This window comes from Paramormyrops kingsleyae, chromosome 16 (genome assembly GCF_048594095.1).
Source record: "Paramormyrops kingsleyae isolate MSU_618 chromosome 16, PKINGS_0.4, whole genome shotgun sequence".
Classification (NCBI taxonomy): Eukaryota; Metazoa; Chordata; class Actinopteri; order Osteoglossiformes; family Mormyridae; genus Paramormyrops; species Paramormyrops kingsleyae.
Window position 1 is genome coordinate 27,842,250 of NC_132812.1, and position 26,193 is coordinate 27,868,442.

The 26,193-nt window shown below is 45.8% G+C and overlaps 1 protein-coding gene and 1 non-coding gene across 2 annotated transcripts; both read right to left on the bottom strand.

The window, feature by feature from the left end:
* Positions 1-2,727: 2,727 nt before the first annotated feature.
* trnas-cga (transfer RNA serine (anticodon CGA)) lies at positions 2,728-2,809 on the bottom strand. The gene has a single exon. It is a non-coding gene; the product is annotated as a tRNA-Ser (tRNA).
* An 8,586-nt stretch (positions 2,810-11,395) lies between these two features.
* Positions 11,396-24,156, bottom strand: LOC111857197 (actin-related protein 3). The gene is made up of 12 exons (XM_023837804.2): positions 23,933-24,156; positions 19,519-19,574; positions 18,192-18,316; positions 17,857-17,967; positions 17,164-17,259; positions 16,744-16,851; positions 16,503-16,646; positions 13,655-13,828; positions 13,366-13,458; positions 13,128-13,253; positions 12,933-13,016; positions 11,396-12,550 (listed from the first exon to the last, which is right to left on the bottom strand). The coding sequence occupies exons 1-12, from the start codon at positions 23,974-23,976 to the stop codon at positions 12,455-12,457; spliced, it is 1,257 nt and encodes a 418-aa protein (XP_023693572.1). The 5' UTR covers positions 23,977-24,156; the 3' UTR covers positions 11,396-12,454.
* Positions 24,157-26,193: the final 2,037 nt, after the last annotated feature.

The following is a 26,193-nucleotide window of genomic DNA, read 5'->3' on the forward strand; positions in this document are numbered from 1 at the left end:
TCAGAATCAGAAACATTCAGAATCTTTTTATTTGCCAAGTACAGAGAAGTACAAGGAATTTCTTTTGGTGCGGGTGGAATCATGACATAAACAAAACACACATACAAATAAACATCTAAAAGTAAAGATGCAAGGATTTTTTTTTTTACAGGAGATGTGCAATGCTGTGTCAAGCATGTGGACAATATAAATAAATAAATAGAAAATGTATAGATGTAATGTGCAAAGAGCATAGGTACAGTGCAGATGAGTTCAATTAGTTAAAATATGATAATGAAGCATGAACAGTGCATGGCTTCATTTTGACAATTCTTCATGGGTCCTTATTTAGAAGGCCGATGGCCTGGGGGCAGAAGCTGTTTAGGTGACAGTTTGTCCTTGGGCTCAGGGCTGTTATTCTTTGCTTTCACTGGGATGGAAGATGCTGGAAAAGGGAGTGGCCAGGATGAAGAGGGTCAGACATAATTTTTTTGGCTCTGTTCTTCATCCGAGATGAGTAGAGTGATTCAAGAGGGGGGAGCTGACAGCCAATGATCTTCTCCGCACATCGCACTATACACTGTAGTCTCCTCTTAGAGTGCGATGTTGCAGAGCCAAACCAGACACAGATGGAGGACGTAATAATTGATTGTACTGCAGCCGTGTAGAGCTCCTGCGACAGTTTAAATTTCTTTAGCTGACGCAAGATGTATAGGCGCTGTTGGGCCTTCTTAGTGAGGGAGGTGATATTTGTGTCCCATTTGAGGTCTTGTTGAACGGTGGTGCCCAGAAATTTGAAGGTTTTAGCTCTGCTAACAGTAGTGTTTTGTATGACCAAAGGAGGTGGTGCTGGGGGGGGTTCCCGGAAGTCAGTGATCATTTCCACCATGTTTTGTGTTTTCAAGTCTAAATTGTTTACATCACACGACATCAGTCGACTTACTTCCTGTCTGTAGTTGGACTCTTCCCCATTTTTTACAAGTCTAATCTGGGTGGTATCGTATGCAAACTTAAAGAGTTTTACCGATTGACATTGTGAGATACAGGAGTAAAGCCGGGGAGAGAGAACACACAGTGCTGAGGAAGATGGGATCTGAAATGTGGTCACCCGTCTTCACGACATGTTTCCTGCCACGTAAGAAGTCATGAATCCAGTAGCAGAGAGATGGCGGAACACTGAGAGACATCAGTTTCTCAAATAGTAGATCTGGGTTGATCGTATTGAAAGCAGAGCTGAAGTCCACAAGCAGAATCCGAGCACAAGTCTGAGGGTTGTCCAGATGTTTCAGAGTGTAGTGCAGGACCATGTTGATGGCATCATCAACAGATCTGTTTGATCTATAAGCAAATTATAGAGGGTCCTGGAGAGTTTCCGTAGTGGGTTTGAGAAATTGCTGGATGATTTTCTCAAAGCACTTCATAACTACAGAGGTTAGAGCTACCGGTCTGTAGTCATTCAGGCAGGAGATTTTCTGTTTTTTGGAACTGGAATGATGACCGAGGATTTAAAGCAGGCAGGTAATGTGCACTGGCTCAGGCTCCATTAAAGAGGTCAACAAAAATGGAGGCCAGTGGATCAGCACAGTGCTTGAGTGTGGCGGGGGAGATGTGATCAGGACCAGCTGCTTTCCTGACCTTTTGTTTCAGGAGTATGCGTCTCACTTGTTGATCCGTAATTGTGATGAGTGGGGCTCGTCGGAACCTTTGAAGAGAGAGCTGGCAGTGGGGGAGGGGGAGGCGAACAAGGTGTGGCAAGATGACTGTGGTCAGGTTTGGGGGAGGGGGTGTCAGTCCTTTGCTTCTCAGATCTTGCGTAGAAGTTGTTTAGCTGGTTTGGTAGTGAAGAGTCTGCCTCAGTGAATGGAGGTTTTGGTTTGAGGTCGGCGATAGTGTGAATTCCCTTCCATGTGGCAGAACAGTCATTAGAAGAAAAGTATTCCTCTAATTTGTCCCTGTATCTGTGTTTTGCTGCGTTGACTGCCTTATTGAGAGCATGCTTGGCCTTTTTGTATTCCACTATGTCGCCGCTCTTATGGGTCTCTTCTTTGGTGAACCATAGTCTTCCCAACTCAGCTGTAAACCATGGTTTGTTGTTATTGTATTTATATATCTCCTTTGTTGGAATACAAGTCTTCACAAAAGCTGACGTAGGAGGTGACTGCATCAGCATAATCATCCAGGTTACTGTTCCTGGATTTAAATATGTTCTAGTCAGTGGAGTCTAAGTCCATCAGAGCATCTGTGGCTGAAATGGTCCATGCTTTCATCAGTTTGATTTCAGGTTTTGTAGTTTTGAGTTTTCTTATGTGTGAGGGGATGAGATGGATGAGTGAATGGTCCGAGTTGCCCAGTGGGGCACGTATATTTGTCTGGTAAGCATTTTTAATAGTGCTATAACAGTGGTCCAGAGTTTTGTCTTCCCTGGTAGGACCGTTGATCAGTTGTTTACCAGTGGCCTGTACTACGAAGCGGGGTTACTGGCTTATCGGGGTAACTTGTCGGATTTAAGGTACCACAGTTTAAATGGACTTCATATTCGCTCACTTACATTTTGCCCAGACTACCTTAAATCCGACAAGTTACCCCGATAAGCCAGTAACCCCGCTTCGTAGTGCAGGCCACAGGTCTGCCAGCTGTTGTTGTGCAGAATGTGCATTTGCGACAGGATGGATGTATAAACCAATCAGTAGAATAGACAAATATTCCCAGGGAGAATAGAAAGGCTTGCAGTTAATAAACGTATCAGCCCGTCACGAACAGGATTCGAACCTGTGCAGGGAAACCCCATTGGATTTCGAGTCCAACGCCTTAACCTCTCGGCCACCGTGACTTGGTCCATTTCTGTCCTACCCTGTCCTACCCTGTCCTGTCCAACTCTCCCCACATGTGAAAAAGCTAGCAATGCAGGAATGTGGAGACTTGTACTGAGGCTTTCCTGCAATAAAAAAGACTAGCTGATGTTTTTTTTTTATTTTATTTTTTTTAATTAGGTGTTTTTGAGAAGGAAGAAAATATATATTATTTTGTTATTCTATGACCAGAGCCTGTGGCTAAATTATGCTCTCTCCCTCCAGAGGCTAACAGACAACTTTAAAAACAGGCATTCTCAGTTGAAACAAATTGGCGGAGTCTTATTTATTTGTGCGGTTTTAGCCATATCATAGCATGTTCATATCATGTAAAGTGCTAATTTGCGATTTAGTGGAGTCACAGAGGTCCTTAGACATTCTTGTATCTCTGTTTCTTGGGCTCCCTTGGCAAAGTGATGTGTTTTTTACGACACTGGAATTAATATATTATCCAAGATGGCAAATTCCTCATCAAAGAACCCTCCACCTTCAGTTCTCCTGCGTCGTATTTCCAGTCATTACATAAGACTGGCACTATCACAAGCCCAGCTGTCAGGCACAACGCCCGTCTGGTATTTTTTAACATTTATTCTTATGACTTCAGTGCCCATTCCCGTGTACATTGTTGATATCTCCCTGAAAACACACTATAATCTTTTTTCCAACCTCAGCCTAATTGCAGTCACTTGTCTGAACTGTGCTTTTCGAATCACACCTGCAGCCGATATTCGGAATGACGGCCGGCTGGAAAACATGCCAACAGAGCTACACTTACTGCTCAATATGCTTAATATGAAAACAGCTGAGTTATGTAATCAAATGATACTTCAGATGTTAGCGGTTAAAAAACGAAGCAAGAGCTCATCTGAAGGTGCTGTAAGGTCTACTGAAGCTTCTCACAGCCTTGACCCAGGTCCTACAGCTCCAGCTGTAGCCCATCAAAGCCCCTAGCAGCAGCATGGGCTCTGTAGCTAAAGAGGGAACACTGATCGTTGGACATACAGTGCAGCCATCTGGGTTGGGGACTCATAGAGAGGACGGAGACCGAACGATCAATTCCCAGCCAAAAGCACAATTATAAATGATAAATATTGCATTGTATTTCTTTAGAGATAATCATCAAAGAATAATGTTATTTTTGCAAATAGCTCAGTATTACCCGGACACAAACACATAAATGAGTTCTCTCATTGTGTTTGGATAATATGTGACCATCTTCGACTTGCAATTAGTGTACATGCCAATGCAAACGAGTTTCTTTGTTTGCCTGCTAGATGCTGCTGACCGAGAGAGCGGGATACTTCACCCCTGCTGGAGGGAGTAGTCCGCACCGGGTGGCTTCATCTCACCCTCAGTTAACTACGAACCTGGCAGTCCATCATGATTTATGATGCTAAGAATAAATGTACACTTTTAATCGAAATGAAAGAAAAACAGTAATGCTGAAGGACAAGGAATAATTAAAAGAGAAAAATGAGGATTTTTACACAGAAGAAGTCCTCTAGAGTGGTGGTTCTTAACTGGGGGGGGGGACATCCCACTAGAGGGCCTCAGCAAGAGGGGCAATTTATTTGAAAAGCGCAGAAAAAATACAGCATTGCTAAAGCTGGCGGGGGGGGGGGGCAGTAGCCTAAACTGCATTTTTACGGTATATCGATATTTTTTAAAAAATGAGGACAACACATACCGTTTATGTTGAGATACTTTAACTGTGTGTTAAATGGAGGCCTTATTAATTATTTTTAATAGAAACCAATAGCATTCCTTCCTAGTTGTAAAGCGCGTGAGAACTTCAGCCGTGATGTTGCACAGAATCCCAGAATTCACAGCTAGATTCAAGCCATTCAGTTGGCAGCATCCAGCGAAGAAGCTGACGGAGGGGAAAGGCGAGGAATCATTGTCACTTGGTTCATTTTGTTTGAAAAAAAATGTACAAAACATTGTCATTTGCAATATTTGATTTATTTCTTTTATTTGCCTTTTTAGTTTTCTAACATGTTTAATGGTTGTCAAGTTTCTGATTTTAGAGCCATTTTCCAAAAGGGTTACAGATTTAGTTTCTTTTTTTGTTCATAACACTCACCTTCTTCTTTGAGAGCAATGCCACAAACCGAGGGGGAAAAAAAGGTGTGAAACCTTGTTTGTCATGTTCAGAAGAACAAAGAATTATACTGTTTGGCAGTGTAACCAAATTAAATGAATTATCCATTCATCCATCAATCCATACATCCATCTTGTGTAACCGCTTATCCTATTCAGGGCTGCGGGGGTCCGGAGCCTATGGGCGCGACGCAGGGAACAACACAGGATGGGGCACCAATCCATGGCAGCTAAATTAAATTATGTTTATATCAATAAATATTGGCGATTTTTGTCATTGCAGAATGCATACAAGAGAAACAATATTGTGTCCTATGTAGGGGGGCCCAACCATGTTTATCTGGACACAGGGGGTCATCCGACAAAAAAGGCTGAGGAATCATTACTCGTAAAGTTGCAATGAGACTGAATACGCAAGATAACTTAATGCCATACTGAGATGAGGCCTGTCTAGGGGGAACATCACCACTCCTTTCTGAGAACAAGCCCTGGTTACTATTATGAAAAAGTATCATAGTATCATTCTTCCACTGGAATTGGAAAACTTATAATAATTACACATAACCTTAATGAATGAATGGCGTAAGGAAAGGGTGATCCGTACAGAGCACCTTTAGGGCAAGGCTACTCATTTATTTTTCCCCGAGATCCAAATTTAATCACAGGCAAAAAATTTCCCTACCCAGGGGTGAGGTAGAGTGTTAACTGCATGGTTGGGATAACTTTGTGTTTCGGTCCTGATGTGGTCCGGAGTCTGCAGTTTAAGAGCTCCTGTTCTTGGGCCTTGTTTACCTTCAGTCTGTCATACGCGTCTCCAGGTAAAAGTCAGTCGCCGTAGGCGAACAAGAGACATGCTTGCGGCTCGGTAGCAACAAGGGTCAGGAAGACGCAGATCACAAAAGAGCGAATCGGAGAGAAAGAGGAACCGCGTCGTCACACAAGGTCAGCAGATGAACAGGCAGCAATTAAAAGACATGAAAGCAGCTGAAACCTAGAGACTCAGACAGAAACAACGATAATAAAACTCTGAATGGCAGCTCAGGAAAGCAGCCAGATGATTACGCAGGAAGCTGCCCTCGCACTCCTGTTTCTATAGCCAAGAGGACATGCACATATCTCTAAAGTGTAGAGGCCTGCCAGACAGTGAGTACAGCAGCGTGAGCTAAGTGGGCACCATTCTCTAACAGCTATGAAGTTACATACCTATTTTGAAGGGAGTTTCCAGATAGCCTCAGGGAAGTTTCCAGATAGCCTCAGGGAAGTTTCCAGATAGCCTCAGGGAAGTTTCTATAACCTTGAAACCAGATGATTTTGTGCTCTGCTCAGCTGGCTGCCTTTCCTTTATTCATCTTCTGCAAAGTGTATTTTATCCGTACACTTTTTATTTCAAGCAGAGAACAAAGAAAATAGCGGAAACTGTGTATACTGATTGCGATTATAGTGATCAACCTCTTACATTGGATCAAAAAACTTCGGACAGCATCATTCTTGTGACATGCCCTGCATGCTTTTCCCCCCTTGTTCTCTCCCTTGTGTGGCTCTAACAAGCCACAGCAGTTGCTTGTTTAATGTTTCCTCTCATTACAGCCCTCGTGTGGATCACTGCAGGTGCCTCTCGTCTGCTCCCTCGTCAGTGATGTATATAGTGCCTCCCTGTCTCAAGCTCCCCAGTCCAGTCATTGCTGTTGCTGCCTGCATGTGCTCCCCAGTGTGTCCCATGTCCATGATCCTCCCCACCCTGATTGTTGTTTCATTTGATAAAGCCCCTTTTGATTTTCCTCACGCCTGCCTCCACTTTCATCCTATACCTGCAACGTGACATCTTATACAAATACTGTTAATTAAATAATTTGCTTATGGTAATCAAGTAGTCCACTTACATTGTTCATTTTGGGTATTTTTAAACATGAGAACATATGGAAATAATTAAAATTGCTTTTTTTTTCTTTTACTTTTCTTTGATTGTCCTACTTTGCCTTGCAGGAACCCATCTGCTCCTGGCTAGTTACCTGAGGCTAATTCTGTGTGCATAGAAAGCACAGAAAGAAAAAGTCATTTTCTCTCAAAGACAAATATAGACTCACCAAAGCTTATGAAAAACCATCAAAAACAAACCCATGAGATGCAGTAGTGAAACTACAATAAGTGCTTTGATACAATGTAACGTTGTGAAAATGTGCTGTATGTATAAAATTGAATTGAATATTATGTGCAGTACTGTACTGTATTATAACGTATTTGAATTATACACAGTTCAGTAATAAGATTTATACAGTACTGTAATTTGAAAAGCATTTGAATCAGCTGTACTTTGTATTTTGAAATCATCGATAAAATCAAATAGTGACACTGTCCATTTTATTACCTTATATTCATGTAATAACTATACAAATGTGAATTAGATGGTAATCTGCCTGAAAAAGGAAGAAAAATAAAAAAATTGGTTATAATGATCATCCGCTTACAGTGATCAATTTCACCCAGACAGACGTGATCAGTATAAGCGGATTGTACTGTAAATAGAAGAGGCGCTTTATTCATTATGGTTGGGAAAGTGGGCAGTTTTCACACATCCCCGCTTGCTCTCCATGAGAGATGAAGACTCGTGTATAGAGAGGTCAGTAGAGCCTCAAGCTACCATCATTCTTCACACAATGTGCTGCAGGGCTACAGAGCCACTACTACAGCTGCCGTAGGAAAGTCTGCAAGGTCGAGCTGCCTATTGTGACTAATGGAGATGCGAATGAACGTTCAAGACGCTACAAAGGTCTCCCCTGTCACCTCTGCTGATGAGCACTGATACACTTCTGTGAGTGCAGGCCTGTGAAGACCTTCATCTGTCCCAAAGCAGCGGATCTCTCGCTACCGCTGTCACAGCACCTGAAAGGGCTCATGAAGCACTGAGGGACTTATTGAGTCTCCATATACTTGTGTAAATTTACACTGCAGCAAACCAATATCTCACAGCATTTACAGTCTCTGTAGCCCACGGCCCCATCGAGGCCCTGTTTGCTCTGACACACTTTGCCTTGCCTACTGATGAGACGTGTGGCATTTGATCTAAACGCTGAGGGCTGACTCTAAGGCTCCGGACGGATCCCAGCGTGGAACGAACCCTGGAAAGCAGAGCGCCAAACCTCCACCTTTGCATAAATGAGACTCAATGCCTTGACAGGCATCTCAGAACACTGCTCACGCTCCACTCACCCTTCCTAAAATGACGCCACCCAGTAGTTTCCAAGAACGCAGCCAGTTTCTGCAGCTGAAATGGCAGCTGTCCATGAGCTGTAGAATGCAGTGCAGCTCATCCACAGACCTTGAAATGTAATTGGCTTTGGGAAGAAATCATTGATAGATTAAGCATGCAGATTATGCTCAAATTTAGAGTGGGATTCAGTCAAGAAAGCTGCTTTTCACTCGTAAAGTCTGCTGCTCATTCCTTTAACTGATACATCTGAGAATAAATCAAGTATTCAAGTACTTAAGCATTCAGCATTAGAGGTTACCAAGGTCACTGAAATGTAATTTCCATTGTACTGAGCTTCTGAAGTTGTAACGATTGAAATTGTTCAAGGATCTGAATTAGCAATGGATCTTCTCAAACAGAAGTAAGAGACGCTCCAGCTGCAAGCAGCACGATCTGTATTGTGGAGAACTTCACTCGTCCTCTTAGAGCATTTGATTGAAGATCGTGAGAAACGCCCACATTGCACAGCTCCTCCTGTAATTGTGGACGACGTGTGCATGGCTCCCTAGATCATTGTGGATCACAGATATTTACCCGAGGAAAGCCTCACTCTCCCTGTGAAGGCAGCTTCTCTGTCGACCTTCACCATTTCACTGGAGTGTTTGTGATGATGCGGATGGTTGGTTTTATTTTCCGTAAAAAGGCCAGCTTTTCTTTGGTGCCACAATAAGCAAATACCATCAGCTGAACCTGTTTCAAACATGATGCTGCATTTTTAACAGATAAACAGATTAAATTTAGTTGTATTTTAATATTTTAGCATGAATAAATACAAAACAAAAACATTAGCAAAGCTGATATAATTGATTCAGCTAATAAATGTCACAAGACAGTTAATTAGATAAGATAGCTAATAGGAACAGGAAAAGGCAAAGTCGATAACGGGAAAATTAAACTAATTTAGTAATTTCTTGGTTGATCAGCTCAATGATCAGTGACTGGTCTCCAAACAGAGCCCCAGTGGCTTATCTCAGACATATCCCTCTCATGCATCTCTCATCCAATCAATCAATAACTGTTTAGAGGACATTTCTGGAAAAATCCTGTACAGGAGGTTCAACTGTGCTGCCATAAAGGCTCCACTCAATGCCAATGTGATTCAGGGACGCAGCCAGATCTTTTACAAGTAATTTTCCTGGGGTGGTAATTGGGTATATACTAATGACGACAAAAAAAAAACAAAACACAATCACTTATTGTCATGTAACAATAACAATAGGGAGGTGGCCAAGCTTCCCCCGCCTCCCCCAGCCACCTTTACCGCGGCGCATAATGGGTTTGCTGATGTGAGCCCCAGAATCCTGACTCTCACCCCAGGAAAGTGTGCTGTTTCTATGCTGGCACACTGGGTTTCCTCTGGCCGCAGACAAGACTCCTCAGCTGTGCGTTACAGGGCACAGTCAGCCTCCGAAACCTTCCCATCGCCAGAACCCCTCCCTGTGTTGGCAAATTCTGTTTATGTTTACGGTGCACGGATAATTAAGTTCGCCATATGAAAAATGATTAATTATTCAATGTAAACAAAGGGGGCAACAGATAACAGCAGCGTTAGCTGGTACTCCTGCAGACAACCCCGTCTCCTGAAGAGCGCCGTCATCGACGTCTGTGACCGAAGAGCGCAGCAGAAGCTCGTCTGCATGCGCCCGAGGTTGTAAGAGGGAACATCTGAGGCTTCCTTCAGGACACACATGAGAAGAGCCTTCAGAAGTGCGGTTTCTGCAATCTCTTATTCGGTATTATTTAGCAAAGAACATCAAATCGTAACATGAAGAGACGTCTACTCAATATTCAGTGTTGGGATAAAAAGGGATACTCAAATATGGAGCAATAGTCCAACTCAATGTACAACGTGGAGCAAATCATGTTTGACTCGAGGTGCAGGAGTGCTGAAATTCATTCTGAATTCATGAAGGAGCAACACAGTGAACCTTCCAAAAAGCCAGTTCCACAGTGGATCTAGGAAAGGGCGCGACCGCATTCATACCACGTCCTGATCCGGCCCAAACAGAGATGGTTTGCACCAGCAATGCAAAAACAGTAACTTCGCACTAAAGCACTATTATGCACACTTTGGAAGAGTCATCCATGATTCTGGGATTCCAGTCAGATCCCACCTCATCCTTCACACACTAATAGGTGATTTTCAGAACTCACTGCCATGGTACTTTCTAAGGCAATGAAAAGTAAAGTTATAAATTATCCCTTTATACTGCTTGTGGGCTTGTCAAACAGGCAGCTTTAAGCCAGTCTGATCAGCAGAGAAAAGCAAAGGATCATTCTGGAACATTCAGGGGCTGAAGTGAGGCCATTAAACTCCCTGCAAGATGCTGAAAGGGTCACATTGCAGTTCCTGTCTGGAAACAAGAAGCAAGATTAATTTCCTTGTCAAATCCTCCTGACTAAATTAAATTAGCCATCATACTGTTTCAATTTCTTCACAGGTTGAACCTTGTTTTTTTATTTGTGTTTAATTTTGCTTTGCTTTAGGACAAACCGGCGTATAGACACGATGTGAATGCATTGAGGCCATTAATCTGCAGAAGTGCTTAGCATGTGGCATGTTCAATAGGTGTACATAAGCCACCTAAAAGACCATTTGCTGCTCTCTGACTGATGAATCCGAATGAATGAATCTTCGAGAAACCACACCAGGTGGAATCATATTATTAAAATATTAATACATTTCCTGTACACTCATCTCAGATGTGCTTTGACAGTTTACAGTTCCACACATAATATGCAATTATGCCCATTACCCACAAGAGTACAAAGCTATTGTCCTGTGAACAGACTGTTTTATAAATGCTAGTATCACGTATTGTGGTTAATGTCTGCTTTTAAATCACCCAAGTCTAATTAGGGGTGTTCAGTTCAGCAGGATAGCTCTCCAAGGCCCTTGATGCCCAGCCGCAGGGACACGGCTAGTCCTGTGCTGTGACCCCAAGCTAGCTTTCACCTCTGTGTGTCTGTACGTCTCCGCGAGAGCAGGCGCAAGCAGAAAGACGACCATCCAAGGAGATGAATAAAGTATCACTAATTAATTACAGGGTTAAAAAAAATTAGGATGAGTTCAGAGTTTTGTCTGTCTGCATGAAAGCTTGTCACTGCGCTGACACACGCACGCCTGAAATGACAAAACGTATTAGACAGTGTCCTGGGGCAGGTTTAATGTGCGGCAAGCTTAAAGTCAGGGATGAAATCAGACGCACAGGCTGGGGAACAAAGTTGAACAAATTTAATCTCTTCTCGGAATGGCAGCATACAGGTGACGTTTTCAAGATGTTCCTCACTCTGCATTTAGATGGCCGCAGTTGTTCTTATTAACACAAGAGGGACAAAAAGCATTTCTGGCCTGGCGAGGATTTAATCACTGACGCACGGTCCAATCGGAATGACAACAGGGCTGTCCACGCGACGGGTATTTAATGCCAATCTGAAGAGGAAGATGACGCATCAAGGAGCAAAATAGCTAAATGCCTTCGTTAGAACATTCTGCGGGATTAATTACAGAATTCTGGTCCCTTAAAAATTTGCTTCTTAAGTGTTTAAATTTTATCATCGGTATTTTTTTGCTTAGTATCAAGTCTGCAGTAAAACAAACAGAGGCAGAGGGCAAAAAGAGAGGACTAGAGGCCAAGTCAAAGCAGTTGGCCTCGTAAGTATGCTAACGATGCAGAACACGTACTGGAGCCCTTAACGAGTGGTCTTAATGGGGGGGTGAAATTCAAATATAGGAGGAAAAAGCACATGTATTCAGGAATTACAACCAGATCACTGCTGGTCACATTTTAGGTCTCCAGACGTCCCCAGGTTTATGTATAAAAACGTCGTATGAAATATAAAATTCTCATCCTGCAGACAGAACAGTGCACTTGGGGGAGGGGGAGGGGGGGAGCAGATGCGTAAATATATTTGAACCCTGTAAGGATCTGGATGTACAAAATTATAAAAAAGAAAAAAGAACAGCACATTTTTCCATTACCAAACACTGCATTTTAGAAATTGACCATTATCATTACTTTTTTTTTCCCATCCAAATGTATCTCTGCAGAAGTGAAGAATAAACATCTAGGTTTTGGCTTAGAAGCCATTTTCCGCACCGGAGAGAACTTCTGCTACAATTTCCCAGCCTGATTCGCATTTGGTTCTGTTCTGATTTAGAAACCTTACGGTCCTCGATGTGTATTTTGGGGCTTGAGGCTCGTCCCTAGCAACAGAGAACTTGAAGCATGAGCAGAACCCTCCACCAGCCGTCTCCCAGGCGAGCCCCGCCGGCCGCTTAGGACATCACTCCGAACACGGGGTTGTGACGGCAGATACTGGGCCCCATCTCCTCGTAGTCCTTCTTGGTGTGGCACACCTGGTAAAACTCCGGCTGGCCAGGAGAGAAGGAGTCACCACCTTGATGCTGCACTTATCTTTCTACAAATTTCTTCAATTAAGCCACTAAAGCAGGGCTATGCAATTCACAACCCTCAAGGGCCAAGCACTGCTGATTTTCCAGGGTTCCTTTACCTATGAGCCAGGAATGAAGCCTCCAGCCAATCAGAATCAGTAATTATTAAACTACCTAGGAGAACTGAAAACAGGCTGGATTTCAGAGTTGAATAGCCCTGCATTAAAGTAGAATAGAACTACAAGCTTAATTAAAAACATGCAGGTCATCAGAAGACTTTCACAAAACCAAAAGTCTTAAAGTTAGTTATTTTTACTGTCAAAATCAGACTGTGGGGACACAAACTCAGGGTGAAACTTACAGTAGAAGCCAACATGGATCCTCCAAACCACACAGCGTATCTCTGCATGTGGTGAGTGATGACTTGGACATCAATAGGCTTGGGCTGCAAACAAAAGCACAGGAGGACGCGGGCTTGAGCGAGATACAGCGCGGCTCCAACTGGAAGCCAGCTTCAGAGAGTCTAGCGCCACCATCAGGCCGGACAGCACCCTACCTTCAGCTTTCCGCCACTGAGCTCCTCGCTCATCTTCAGCCGGGCGTCCACTGTCCTCTTCAGGTCCCTCTGCAGACGGCGGCCGAAGTCCCTGAACATGGTGGAGCCTCCAGAGAGGACGACGTTCTGCGAGACACGGCGACAGCGAGCTCAGCTACGAGCACACCACTTCAGAAGAAGACCTTCCAAATCGGCACCCGCGTTCCCGCCAGCTATCTCTGGACGCGCGGCGATTTACCTTGTACAGAGGGCGCCTGACATCAATGGGGCAGTTCTGGATCACCTCATCAACGACCTCCGATATGGGCTGAGTGAAGTCAGGGTTGGCAAACTGCAAGAAATTCACGGAGAGGCTGGATGAAACCCAAGGATTCACCCGTCGGGGTTCCCTTTTATCATCTATAGGCATGCTGGGCCCAGCGTCAAACTCTACACTTCCAAGGACTGCGCCAGTATCCCCGAAAACAACACAGACATCTTCCCACATAAGCATGACTGTCCAACGCCCATCCGGCGCAGCTGAATACCTCTGGATGGAAGAAGATCTCTGGCCCCAGGAAACGCTCATAGCCCACGTCGATGGTGAACTCCTTCTTGCTGATGGCGTTGATCCCCGTGTACTGCTTGATCCACTTGGATCCGTCCGTGTCATACTTGTTGAATTCTTTCACTAAATCTGGGCAGACGTAGCTGAAGCGCTCCTGGGATTAAAAGCAAAACCAAGAGACTTACCATCAGCAATAGTTTACGATTCCTCGTGTTACGTTCTGCGATGCGTACGCCATGGGACCGGCACGGCGAGCACGACATGAAATCTAAACGGCATCTTAAAGTGACTAGAGAGTTCGCCATGACAAATTAGTTTAAGATACTCAACATTAAATTGTTTGTTGTTATGCATTTCTGTTCAACTTTGTTGCTATGCAAAATAACTTGCCTGTCATACGTATGGCTGCTAAACAGAATTGCACAACCCAGAACTCAACAGTAACTGACGCTGCAACACTGACCTCTGCTGGTCAGTCGAAGAAATACAAGAAAAAGAAAACAAATCGTACTTTTTCTCCCCAGACGCTTCATGACTTTCCCTTTATAAAAGGGTCATTGCCATCAGTTGAAAATCACACCACGTGGATTTCTAAATTTGTGTCAATCCCAACACCCAGTCCCATATGAGATTTATTTAAACTGATGATGCGAATTACAACAGCTGCATACTCAGTGGGATTAGACCTCATAAACCCCCTAAACCGTGCCGTTGGCAGGATTCGATCGTATAAACCCCCTGACCGTGTCAAACCTAAATTTCAACCAAGCCCGGGGCTTCCCTGTTAGAATATCGCCCCATCAAAGGCCATACATTCTGGCCTAACAGCTTTTTCTCTGAGGCACCGAGGCAGAACAGGGCCAATCCAGCAAGTAACCATGGTAATTCAGCCTTAGTACACCACCTCCTACCAGCTTCGCGAAGCTGAATAACCAAGGGAAGCATCCTATAAGATGGGCAGCTGAATGAATCGCACAACAAAGCCCAACACCACCAAAGGCTTCAGTGTTACGGATTCAAAAAGCCGGAGAAATGAGCCTCGTCTGAAGATGCTTCCAGATACCTGCTTCCCCAGCAGCAGAACGGTTCCTCAGCACCCCCATGCATCTCCTCAGACATCTTGCCTGCGGTTCATGTGAAGCGAGTCTTGACCTCGTCCTCGCTGCACGCGGCAACACAAGGCGGTCCCGCGTGCTCAGGACGCGCCTCGCCTCAGCAAAGCTGGGCACGTTCCTCACTCCGGAGCCTTTCTGTTGATCTGCACTGGCCAAACCCAGCCCCCCCCCCCCCCCCCCCCCCCCCCGCACGGGTGGGAGGACCAGCTCTATAGCAGTATCAAGGCCTGGACAGCAGCATCTCCAGTTACATTTACAAACTCTGAATACGCCGCTTTTAATAGGTTTTTAACGTCAAATCATTTACGATTAGAAAACCGCTTTCCTTATTAATAGTATATTACGAGAGCCAGAGCTGACCTTGTGGTACTAAGAGAATAAAAAGTGCTATATGTCTACAATCACCATCTGAGATTTTACAAGCATAATTTGCTGCCCCTTTAATAAAAAACACATTAATGAGCCGATTATGAAAATACACCATGTTAAAGGAGACAAAAGCGGCTGATTTATCCTGAATAGCGTGTGTCTGAAAGCTGAAGACAGCTTGGCCTTTAGTCCCCCGTGATCAGCGTGAAGGACCTCGCTCCAGAAGACCCGACTGGGCCGACTTTGAGAGTTAAACGTTAAATGGGCGTGAAGTCGGGTGGGTCTGAAACATCTCGCTGGACGAATGTGGACGGCAGGAAGAGGAGAGAGGCAACACACACAGCACTGTGCACGCAGCACTGTGCAAAAGCCTTAGACAGTCAGGAGAAATGTAAAGCCTTTTATCTGGGTAGTAAGTGCACAATCATCCAGAACAAAAAACAAATGAATTAGAACATGTGCAAATTAAGAGTAACACAAAAAATTGAAAGAATCTCTTCTGCTCTCCCCAAAAGTTACTGATATCTAGTTGGATGGCTAGATGAACGCGGCTTCAGTTCCCAAACCTCTCCTCAGGGGCACCTCAGCCATTCCATGCATTTGTTAAATTTAACCACCAGCTCACTTAACTTAAATTAGATTAAAAAAAAAGCCAATGACACATTGATTAGCTGTACTTGGTGAGCTAGGGGTCGAGTGTAAAGATACATGGATGTACTAAATGGTTCCAGAAAATAATGGGGTGATTTTAGCAGAAGTTTTGAGAGGTTTTGACTGTGACACGCATAACAACATAGTTTTATACCAACATAAAGATCATTTTCTTTGGCTGCCTAAGACTTTTGCACAGTACTGTATATATTAATAATTCATAACCGTATTCACGTAGAACTGCCCTCCTGGTCACACAGTGGTGAACGACTCACCAAAACTGGTATTATGGTACAGATTCCACCCCACTGATACATGACTAATGATCCCACCACGCAGAGTCTTATCTGAAGAGGATACAAGTCAACTCTAACTCAAGGAGCGATTAGCAAGCCTGACTGGGGAATCTGGCCGCGGCACTGGGATTAACACCGGTGCCGTTCAGGTAGAAAACAGAATTCAGATCACCTGTTTCACATCTGACCCACACAGCATGTAACCCTGAACTGAACTAGGCCCCTATTACTCTACCAGGGGAACTGGAGCAATAGCACCCCCTTGTGGTGCATCAATGCTACACCCGCAAAAGATTACACACATGAAGAATATGACTAAGCACTAAGCCCAACTCTGAACAGGTATTATGGCTGCAGACAGGTACAGATACCACAGGCAGATAGGATTCCACCTTACCTTGACAGCTTTTGCGGTCTCCAGCGACTGCTCCGGGGGAATCCCCACCTCCCTCTCCCTCAGGAGCTGCTGGGTGAAGTAGGTGATGTCACGGCCCGCGATGGGAATGTGCTTTATACAGCTGCCGATCACATAGCCCTCCGCCTGGATGGATGGAAGAAACACACGCAAGTACAGGTTAGCGACTGCTGTCGGGGGAGGGGCATGGTATTCTGGGGGGGGGGGGGACATTGCTACCCACCACAGGGATGACGTGGGTGACACCGTCACCGCTATCTATGACCGTCCCAGTCAGCGTGCGCTCCCCCACCTGCCTGGAGGTCCAGGAGGCTGCCAGGGCGAGGACCGCCTGGAAAGGAAACAGCATCGTCGCTAACCATGATTGGCTGTTTAAGCTGTCAATCAAGTAGCAGAGTGCCTGAACATGAAGCAGGCCAGAGAGCCTAACCATGATTGGCTGTTTAAGCTGTCAGTTAAAGAGGCCAGAGCATCTGGCTGTGAAGAATCACAGTCGCCTCAATCACGTTCCCGCACATTTACAGCCTCACACTGAGGGCAGTACAGAGTACCACAAAGATGTCTAACACACACATTTCTAATTATGGCTTTAAATATGGCTGCCAGATCACCCAGCGCGGCTCACTGACAGGCAGACACGCACCTGCACTGCGATGTACAGACCCGGCACGTTGAAAGACTCGAACATGATCTCGGCTGTGTACTCCCGGTTTTCAGGGGTGTTCAGGGGGGGCTCGGTCTGCAGGGGAGGGCAGGAACAGAGGGTTATCCCGGGTCAGGCTAAGGGAGGAGACCTCGGTATTCAGACCTGCTCACACGCACACAGCGGCTCACACAGCAGGAAAAGGAGCAGGCTGGGTGGGGCAATGCAGACTGGGCCCACTAGGGGGAGCCCATGACACTAAGCAGACTAAGCAGAAGTACTACAAATATAAAAGTTAAGTGCATGAATAAATGTAAATGGAATATGTGGCCTCATTAGTAATATTTCATAATAATTAACTGAGCAAAGAAATTATGCCTTCTCTGGTGTCTGCTACAGTTTTGGATACTTTTGTTTAAAGCTGCACTAAATCACATTAGTATGTAAAACCCAATCGCAATGAAAGAGCCTAATTTAAATGAGCAAGCAGCTTTTATTACGGATACAGAACATCCAAATGCGTTTGCTGAACTGCCACCAGAGTCATCTGAAGTATTAAATATGATGCAAATTCGACTTGCGTTAGACAGAATCCTTACACTTCAGTTTAAATGTAAACACTGTGTCCCCTGATTGCAATCTAACACAAAGACCAAACCCCCTACCCCACCCTCCCGGCCTGCCCCTCCATACCAACAGGAAGTAGTGGTCCTCCGGTTCAGCGCGTAGGTACTTGAAGATGACCTGCTCCATGAACCTTTCCATGAGGTCCCAGTCCTCCACGATGCCATGGCGGATGGGCCACTGTGGACAAACACTCGGTTATCAGGAACGGCTCCCCCAGAAACTTGTTTTAAAAAGCACTATTAAGCACGACGACTCATTAGAAAGGCCTGTCGTTGGGAGACTATCAGGGGAGATCAGCAGAAACACCTCTAAGGTGGAACAGCACAGAAAGTCTGCTCGGTCCCCCACTCTCACACTGGGCCCTTGACCACACTAGCCCCCTCTAGGGGCGGGGGCAGTACCTTCGTTGCATAAGTGGGCTTGTCGATGGCCTCATCCCCGATGAAAAAATCCAGGTCGTCCACCCCCTTCATCATCCTCCTCTGGGCCTGGTCCCCCACCTTGGCCGTCTCTCTGATGGCGATGCCTGCAAATCAGAAACAGGCTGGTCACTCAGCCCATCCCTCGACATGGTCATCCTGCAGGCCAACGTGCAGATATCTATCTGTCGAGACGCGACAGCTCAGCAACAGCCCGAAGAGTGCAAACCGCTTCATTTATTTCTATTCAAAAGCTCGATGCCTTTGTTCATCTGCGGAGTCATTATTCATACGGAGCAGAAACAGTGCCCAGTCATGATCGTTTAGCCTCCTTCACTAAAGCAGCCTTTACTGTAACAGGAGATTAAACATTAAAACAGGCTCCTCTCTGTCTCTCGATATTCCGTCCCCGGGTAAACTGGGACTGAAGCACGCAAAAATATTAATTTATCCATGTTTGTTCTGGGTTCCAAAAGAATGCTTTTATTATGGGAGGCAGGCAGGAAGTGACAGCAGGACAGAGGGAGAAATGGGGGGGGGGGGGGGGGGATGGTGGCTGGCATGGCCAGGAGACAAGGTCCCCTCATGCTGAGCAGGGCTGATTTATTCCTGATTTAAAAAGCTCTCAGTCAGCGTTGAGGACTTCCTGTATTTCCATGAGGACATCTGTGTGTTTGAGATCACCGTGGAAACCGGCCATCAGAGAGCACGACAAGGACACACAGAGCACATAAATGAACATGAAAATACACAGAAATTAGGCAGAGGGCTCTACTGCCTTTTATCACAATGTTTTCAAAGTATGGTCTTTAATTAGCTTAATGGCAAGTTCCTTTAAACAGGTGCACAGAACATGAATTATATTTTATCATCTAAAATTTTTTTGTGATACACTATTGCCAAATGGGACTAGGGTAGAGCATTCAAAAACGTATAATGTTCACAGATGTCCGTCAGCTGAATTTACTTTACTGATAACCCGATAACCAGCAAACGGAATCGCGATTGGTCAGCTTGTCTGGACTGGCAGGTTGTCGGCAGCCAATGGGAATATGAGCACCACACCACACGCACAGACCAATAGGACTCTCTTGAACATCAGAAGCAATTTGCAGAGATGTGAAAGGGCCAGACGAACTTGCGTACTTTCCTCCGGGGGGGGGGGGGGGGCTGCCCTGCACATACTCATCTGGATAACAAAACGGGTTTAGATCTTACAGTCCAGGCTTATCCTTCTTCTTCTGATATACAGGGAATAAAACACCCCACAGCACAGCCCCTTTAAAAACCCCAGGGGAGAGAAACTCACATGACGGAACGATGAACTGAGGCTCTGTGTTACCAGCATATCCGAGCTTCGTGTATCTGAAAGAGAACGAGACAGCATTCAGATATTGATGCAGGCCCAGCATTGATCGTCACCATGACAACCCCCCCCCCCATCCACCACCATGACGACCTGGGACGGCTGACCTTCATCAGCATTCAGCGAAGTGGCAAAACAGGCAAGGAACTCGATATGATGGCACACCATTGACATCACACCAGTTCACCATTACATAGGCCCCGCCCTCACACAGTATGGGGGGGGGAAGAACGCCCTTTGTCCTTCACACACCCGCCACACTGTCTGAGTGTACCATCTGAAGAGAAATCGGTAGATTACTGTGCCAGGATCATATATCAGTGGCCTGAACTACGAAGCGGGGTTACTGGCCTATCGGGGTTACTTGTCGGATTTAAGGTACCACAGTTTAAATGGACTTCATATCCGTTCACTTACATTTCGCCCAGACTACCTTAAACCCGACAAGTTACCCCGATAAGCCAGTAACCCCGCTTCGTAGTACAGGCTAAAGTTCTCTGCAACATTTCCACAGCTTCCCAGCAGTAACGCAAGTTTCAATCCACTCATATCATTTTTGCAAATTTTTATAAAACCTGCGGCTTGGTGGTCTGAACGCCAGCGAGCAGGAATCAAAGAAAGTAAGACGACCCCACAGAAAATGGCTGATTCAGCAAAAAAAAAAAAACGGCACTCAAAACATCCATATAGAGAAGCCTGATCTGCAGCAAGAGAGAACAGGGAGGCCAAGGATTTATACAGAAGCTCAAAGGGAATCGTCAAGAAATCTGCTGCCTTTGCGATATGATTCTGTACATGGGGGATGGTCTCCTGCATTTAGATCCATCCAGACGTGTGTCTGCCACATGTTACCCTGCTGTGACCTCAAACTCATGATCTCGAACATGAATCACCACAGAGTTTGGGAAAACGTGAACCTCTCAATTGCTTACGACTTCCACTCGACCACAGCACACAGCACAAAGCGCACCTGTACGCCGAGGTCATGCGCAGGTTAGGGGGCCGGGAACAAAGGGGGTAGTCAAGCCATACAGGGAAGCACGGAGGCAGCGGCGATAGGAAGGGGAGAGCAAGGCTGTAACGCGGAGTTACGCGTCTGCGGGCCCTTAGGGCGGCCCAGCTCACGCAGGAGTAAGGCTGCATTCCAGAGTAAATACCAGCCAGTCGCTTGGCTGACCTGCTCCGACAAGCCTGCAGCTGCACGGCACCGCGATCCAGCACCGCAATCCGGCACCGCGATCCGGCACCGCGGGGAGGTGAGTGTCCAATCCACAGGGAGAAATCACTAAAACATTCTACACCCATTAAACCTCATGGACACTCTGTTACCACCCCATGACATATGTGACCCCCCCTCCTTTCAACCCCAGTTTGACTGACAGGTAAACAGCCAATCAGATTTCCAGAAAGGGCCACACTAGAAACCCAGGTACAATGCAAACAAACTGGGGGGGGGGGGGGGGGGCAGGTGTGTTAGAGTCCTGTCAGATGAGCAAGTTTTTTCTTGTAAATTATAAACCCATTTTTAGAGATTTATACCTTGCATTTTTGAACACATGCACTGGCCACATAGCTAATCAAACAGCAGGGACACATAGCAGAGTCGCTAGCCGCTTTCCGTGACGCCCACAATTCTGCTCGACAGCTAGGTGACTATGGTCTTAGTGTCTCAGACATGTCCACTCATAGCGGCCTCCAGTGAACGGAGATGTATCTGTTTGTACCGTGGAGTAAAAGGAACTTGGCCATTGGGAAAGGCCACGCTGAAGACGTTCCTCTTTTCCGAGAGCCGAATGAGGCTTTGTGAGCAAACCCCTCCTATGTGCTAACAGACACACATTTCAGCCTGCCGGCAGTGAAAACTGCGAGGTGGGCAACCTGTAAAATTTAGTGAGTCATGGTAAGATGGCAAAAAAACTGTGAATCTCACAGGTTAACCGTGAGATTTGGCACCAATGAACACAGGGTTCTAGAATATGGGCGAGAAGGTGACAAGCTTCGAGCTCTGAAGACGTAACCTCCAGAAATGCAGAAGAAATCCACTTCAATACACAAAATTAGATTCTGCTGACAAAATAGGGGAACTCGACTCAAGAGCCAATTACAGCAGAGTTAGCTTGTTTACTATAAAAGGCATTCTTCATTTATATATAAAAAGTCTGTAAAGACAACTCCATAGGACTGACCCCATAGATAGTCAAACAGCAGGAGAAGTTAATTAGCGGAGCAGTCCGCCTTGAAAGATGACAGGCTGTTGGAAGATTAATAATTATTCAAAGGTGACTGTACCCCAGAAATGCAAGAGAACAGAAGTATCTGTTAACGTTTCATGTTACAACACACTGCAATAACAGCTGTTATAATAAGAGATTCTGTGCACCCCCCCCCACCCCCCTAAAAAAAAATAAGGGTAGATGCTTCTCCTCCACACTGCTTACAGTTTATCTGCAGGCTGCCACTGGCACAGTTGCAGCCCCACTGCATCACCTTCAGCATCCTGCCAGGGAAGCCATTTGGACGCATGAGACGCATTTTTGTTCTGTTATTTTCAGTCCTTTGCTGGCAAATGCTGGGTCCATTCCGTCCTAAACCGTTCTTGCTTTTAAAGCAGGCTTTCCATTTGGGTCACATTTCAGACGTTCTCTCATGCCTCATGACTCAAGCCTGTGGTCAGTGGAGCAGTGAGGAGCTCAGGTCTGCTGCCAACCTGCTCCAGCGACGCAAACTGTTCAGAGAAGCGAGCAATCCGTGGGCCTCCTGCAAGGGGACACTAGAGATTTCGGGCCCCATGGAAGTGTCATATTGGGGCCCCCAACACAGACCTATACAATTATGTCCCAACATTTTTAGGGCCCTTGTCACACCACCTCCCCCCCTTTAAGGGTCCCCCAGACTGCTGAATGCCTATTCATCATTTTGGTTGCTGTTCCAACACTTCATAGCAGCACAAGACCCAACAAGTAGCTTACCCATATACATGCAAATACACTGTTCTTACAATTTCATGCACATCGACCCATTTGGCAAAGAGACCTGACCTTTGGATAAGATTTAAGGGCAGCAGGCAGTAACTGCACATGTGAGATGTTTCGGTGAGATGTCTGGGGGCTGCCATGAGAGACACTGACAGGGCAGAGCCTCCTCTGAGAAGTGCACAGCTCCCACTGTGTCCGGCACGGAGAAGTGCGCTCCAGAATTTGCTAGATGTGGAGAAGCATAGCCCCATACAGGCAAAAAGTGCAGGCAAATCAAACACCATCAGATTTCCACCGGTACGATGGAAAAGTGCTTTAACTCTCCTAAAAATACATCTAAATGCAATTATCTGAGAAATACATCTTTAAAGAGTCATGATAAACTCCTCTTATCCGAGATGATCTCACATAACCAGGTTTGCCAACTTTGGTCAACTGGCTGGCATGAGATTTTCGATTCGAGACAGGTCTGCACACACATTTACATGTATGTAACAGTTGCATTTCCTTGTATTTAGTCTGCAGGGTTTGCAAACTACCCCAATGCTTATGATGTAGCTAATTTTAGGTTCATAATGGAATAATATAGATTTGCTGTAAGACCTCTTGCTTGAGAGTCTGTGTTACGCCAGATACGTGAGAGTTGGCAGCCTTGCAAAGAGCACTTTAAAAACATCGTAATACCAGGGCAAATTCGACCCTTCCGTGACTGCCACCGTAAGGGAATTTACTATCTCATCGATTCACTCAGCAGAAACGCAAATTATAGGAAAGGAGCTCGGAATCTTCCCGGGATTCACTCCGGACACCCCGGCCGTGTTTCCGCGAAGGACGGACGCGATCGGTGTGCTGATGGTGCCCATGATGATGCCGGAGATGGTGGTCATGATGGTGACGGATGGTGAGACACCGAGGGCCTCCTACCAGAGACGGTAAATAAGAGACCGAAGCTGGAGCTCCCCACCCCCCGCCCGCCCGCCGCTCGCTCGCTCGCTCGCTCGCTTGCTTGCTCCGGAGGCCGGCAGCCTTGTGAGCGTCTACCGGCCGCAAAGATGGCCTGCTTCCTGCATCAAGCAAACCGGAGAAAGGGAAAGAAATAAAGCGGCCGACAGGAAGGAGCCCCGGCCGTGCAGTGGGGCAGCCGGCCGCTTAGACATGCTCCCTTTCGGCAATAACCCGGTCCGGAGCTGGTGCCTGGCCCGGCTCACCGGCCAGGCACGGGGCAGTTATTTTAAGGCGAATAAACGAGAGAAAGATGGAAAGAAAGAGAAGCGGACAGGTTGCAGTTCTGCACGCCCGCACGAGATCCACACCCTGCCTTCCGCGGCGGAACCGGCTCCGGATCCCGCACGCAGCGGTGCCGCAGCTTCGGGGCGCCTTACCCGGTGCCGCAGTCCACCACGCAAGCCGGCAATCGTCCTGCCATCTCCGGGGATCAGACGGCAACGCGAAGGGCGAAAAGGACGGCAAGAACGACGGTGCGAGCCGAGCAGCCAGAGGCGGAACCGCCGATGCGCCGTCAAGCCGAGCTTCCTCCTTCCGCAATGCGAGCCTCTGAGCGCAGGGAGTGGCAAGATGGCTGCCGCCGGAGGAAGCGCAGGCGGCGGCGGGGCGGGGGACGCGTCAGCCCGGCATGGAGGGAGGGACCGGGGGAGGGGACAGAGAGAGAGAGAGACAGAGAGAGAGAGAGAGAGGGCCGGGGACGCGTCAGCTACAGCGGGGCGGAGGGAGGAATGGAGGGAGGAATGGAGGGAGGCACGGCACTCCTCAGAGCTTGGGGTCGGGACTCACCCCACCCGGGCATCGCCAGGAGCCCGCTTTAGTTTTTGTTTCGGCCGATTTACACACATCAAATGCCGAAATAAGTGTATAAAATGGAAATGGAAAATGAGCCATGTGACCATATATAGACGGCAGCGTGCAGAGGTGCTGAGACAGGGCAGGCAATGGGCGGGGGGCGAGCTGGGAGGGGCCCCCACGATGGAGGCCGATTAAATTGTACATTACAACGAAAAATCTAATTTATTTGTGTTTTCTGTTTCTCATAAAAAGTCAAAATAAAGGTCTTGTGTTTATTAAATTATCTTTGTTTATATTATTAATCTAAACTTTACAGTAATTTTTTTGCCGTTACTGGCAGAGGGGCAGTTGGAGGGGCCCATAGAGTTTGTTTACTTACGGCCCCCAGAGTCCCAAAAATGCAATATCAAGAATAGACACCAGTCTACAAAAGCATGACTTTTTATGGACTCCATATATAGTATAGGGTGTGATTGATGCATTCCTCATATATGTAAATTTGTGTGTATTGGCAGGAAACTGAGATCACTAGCATGTATGTGATGTGTGGCCCACTTCCCGTTTCTTTCTTGGTCACAGGACACTTGTTCTTAAAGACACACAGCAGAGCTGTTCCCTCCACTTCCTGTTTAACCTGCATCTCTGTAGTTTCAGGGTTATTCACAGCAAATAGAACAGAGCATCATCTTTATTTTCATGCAGTTGGGCCTGTGGAAATTTCTGGTGCACCTTGGTGTCTGTAGTGAGGAAAGAAAATAAGACCAAAACTACACTATACAGAATAAATATGGAACACAACAGAGGATGTGTGTTATTCAAATGTAATACAGAATTGGACTACAGGACTCAGCACACAATGCAGAAGGAATCATCTAACCACTTTAATAAACCTATAATGCAGAATACACAACATAAATCAAGTGTACAATAAATATCAAGTATGCAAAACTGTCAGAGATGGCACTGTAAATGTAGATGTAATGAACTTCAAAGTTCTTCCACTGAGCCTTGATAATGAATGTGTCACAATCGATAAGATTTGTTTGAGCCACATTCATATGTTTGATGAGTTGGGGAACAAATCTATATGCAAGAGCTCACTGCAGGAAAAAATGCGGCTTTGATTTGCAACTAATTTTGGTGCAAGTGAACCATTTAATTACACAGTCAGATGATTAGTATTTAACTTAACATAATCAGGTTGTGGTAATCATAAAGCTTCTAATTAAGAACTTAGATGTCAAATTCAGGCCATTTCATTTGTGTATTAATGTATTATTGCGAAGCCATCTTATCCATATCAAGATTGGTGGGGGGCTGGACAGGGTTGGGGGCTCAAATTCCACCTTTGCTCCAGACCTATGGTGGTGAAAACGCAAATTTGCTGTTAAATATTTATCATTCCATGTAAAGTTAAAAACAATCTTGCTACAATGTTGAAAACAATGGGGACAGTGTGTGAGTCAGCAGGTTAGGACACTGTGCCTGTGATAGAAAGGCCATTTGTTCAAATACCACGGTCAGCAGAGTAATTTCACTGGGTCCCTAAGTAAGGCCCTTAAGCCTAATTGCTCTAGTGACTGTGTGACCCAGCTTTCTCAGTCGTGTTGTTGTTGACTTGTGTCTATAATTAGAATAATTAGTCATGTGAATAATTAGACTGATTAACATATTTAGTTCACATCAGTCATCATGTTCCCATCTTTGCATTAGTGGCTTATCTCTCGTTCTAATTAATAGCTCCAGTGTTAACAGTGATGAAAATTGTGACATTGTACAGAATTCTGAGGAGGACTTTTGTATGAAATGAGTAATAATGAAGTATCACTTCCTTCTCACCTAT

Coding starts and splice junctions, on each gene's coding strand:
- LOC111857197 (XM_023837804.2), bottom strand. CDS start 23,976: ATGGCAGGACGATTGCCGGCTTGCGTGGTGGACTGCGGCACCGG. Junction 18,317..19,518: donor TCAGTTCATCGTTCCGTCAT/GTGAGTTTCTCT, acceptor TCTGATTTGCAG/GCATCGCCATCAGAGAGACG. Junction 13,829..16,502: donor AGACCGCAAAAGCTGTCAAG/GTAAGGTGGAAT, acceptor TTTTAATCCCAG/GAGCGCTTCAGCTACGTCTG.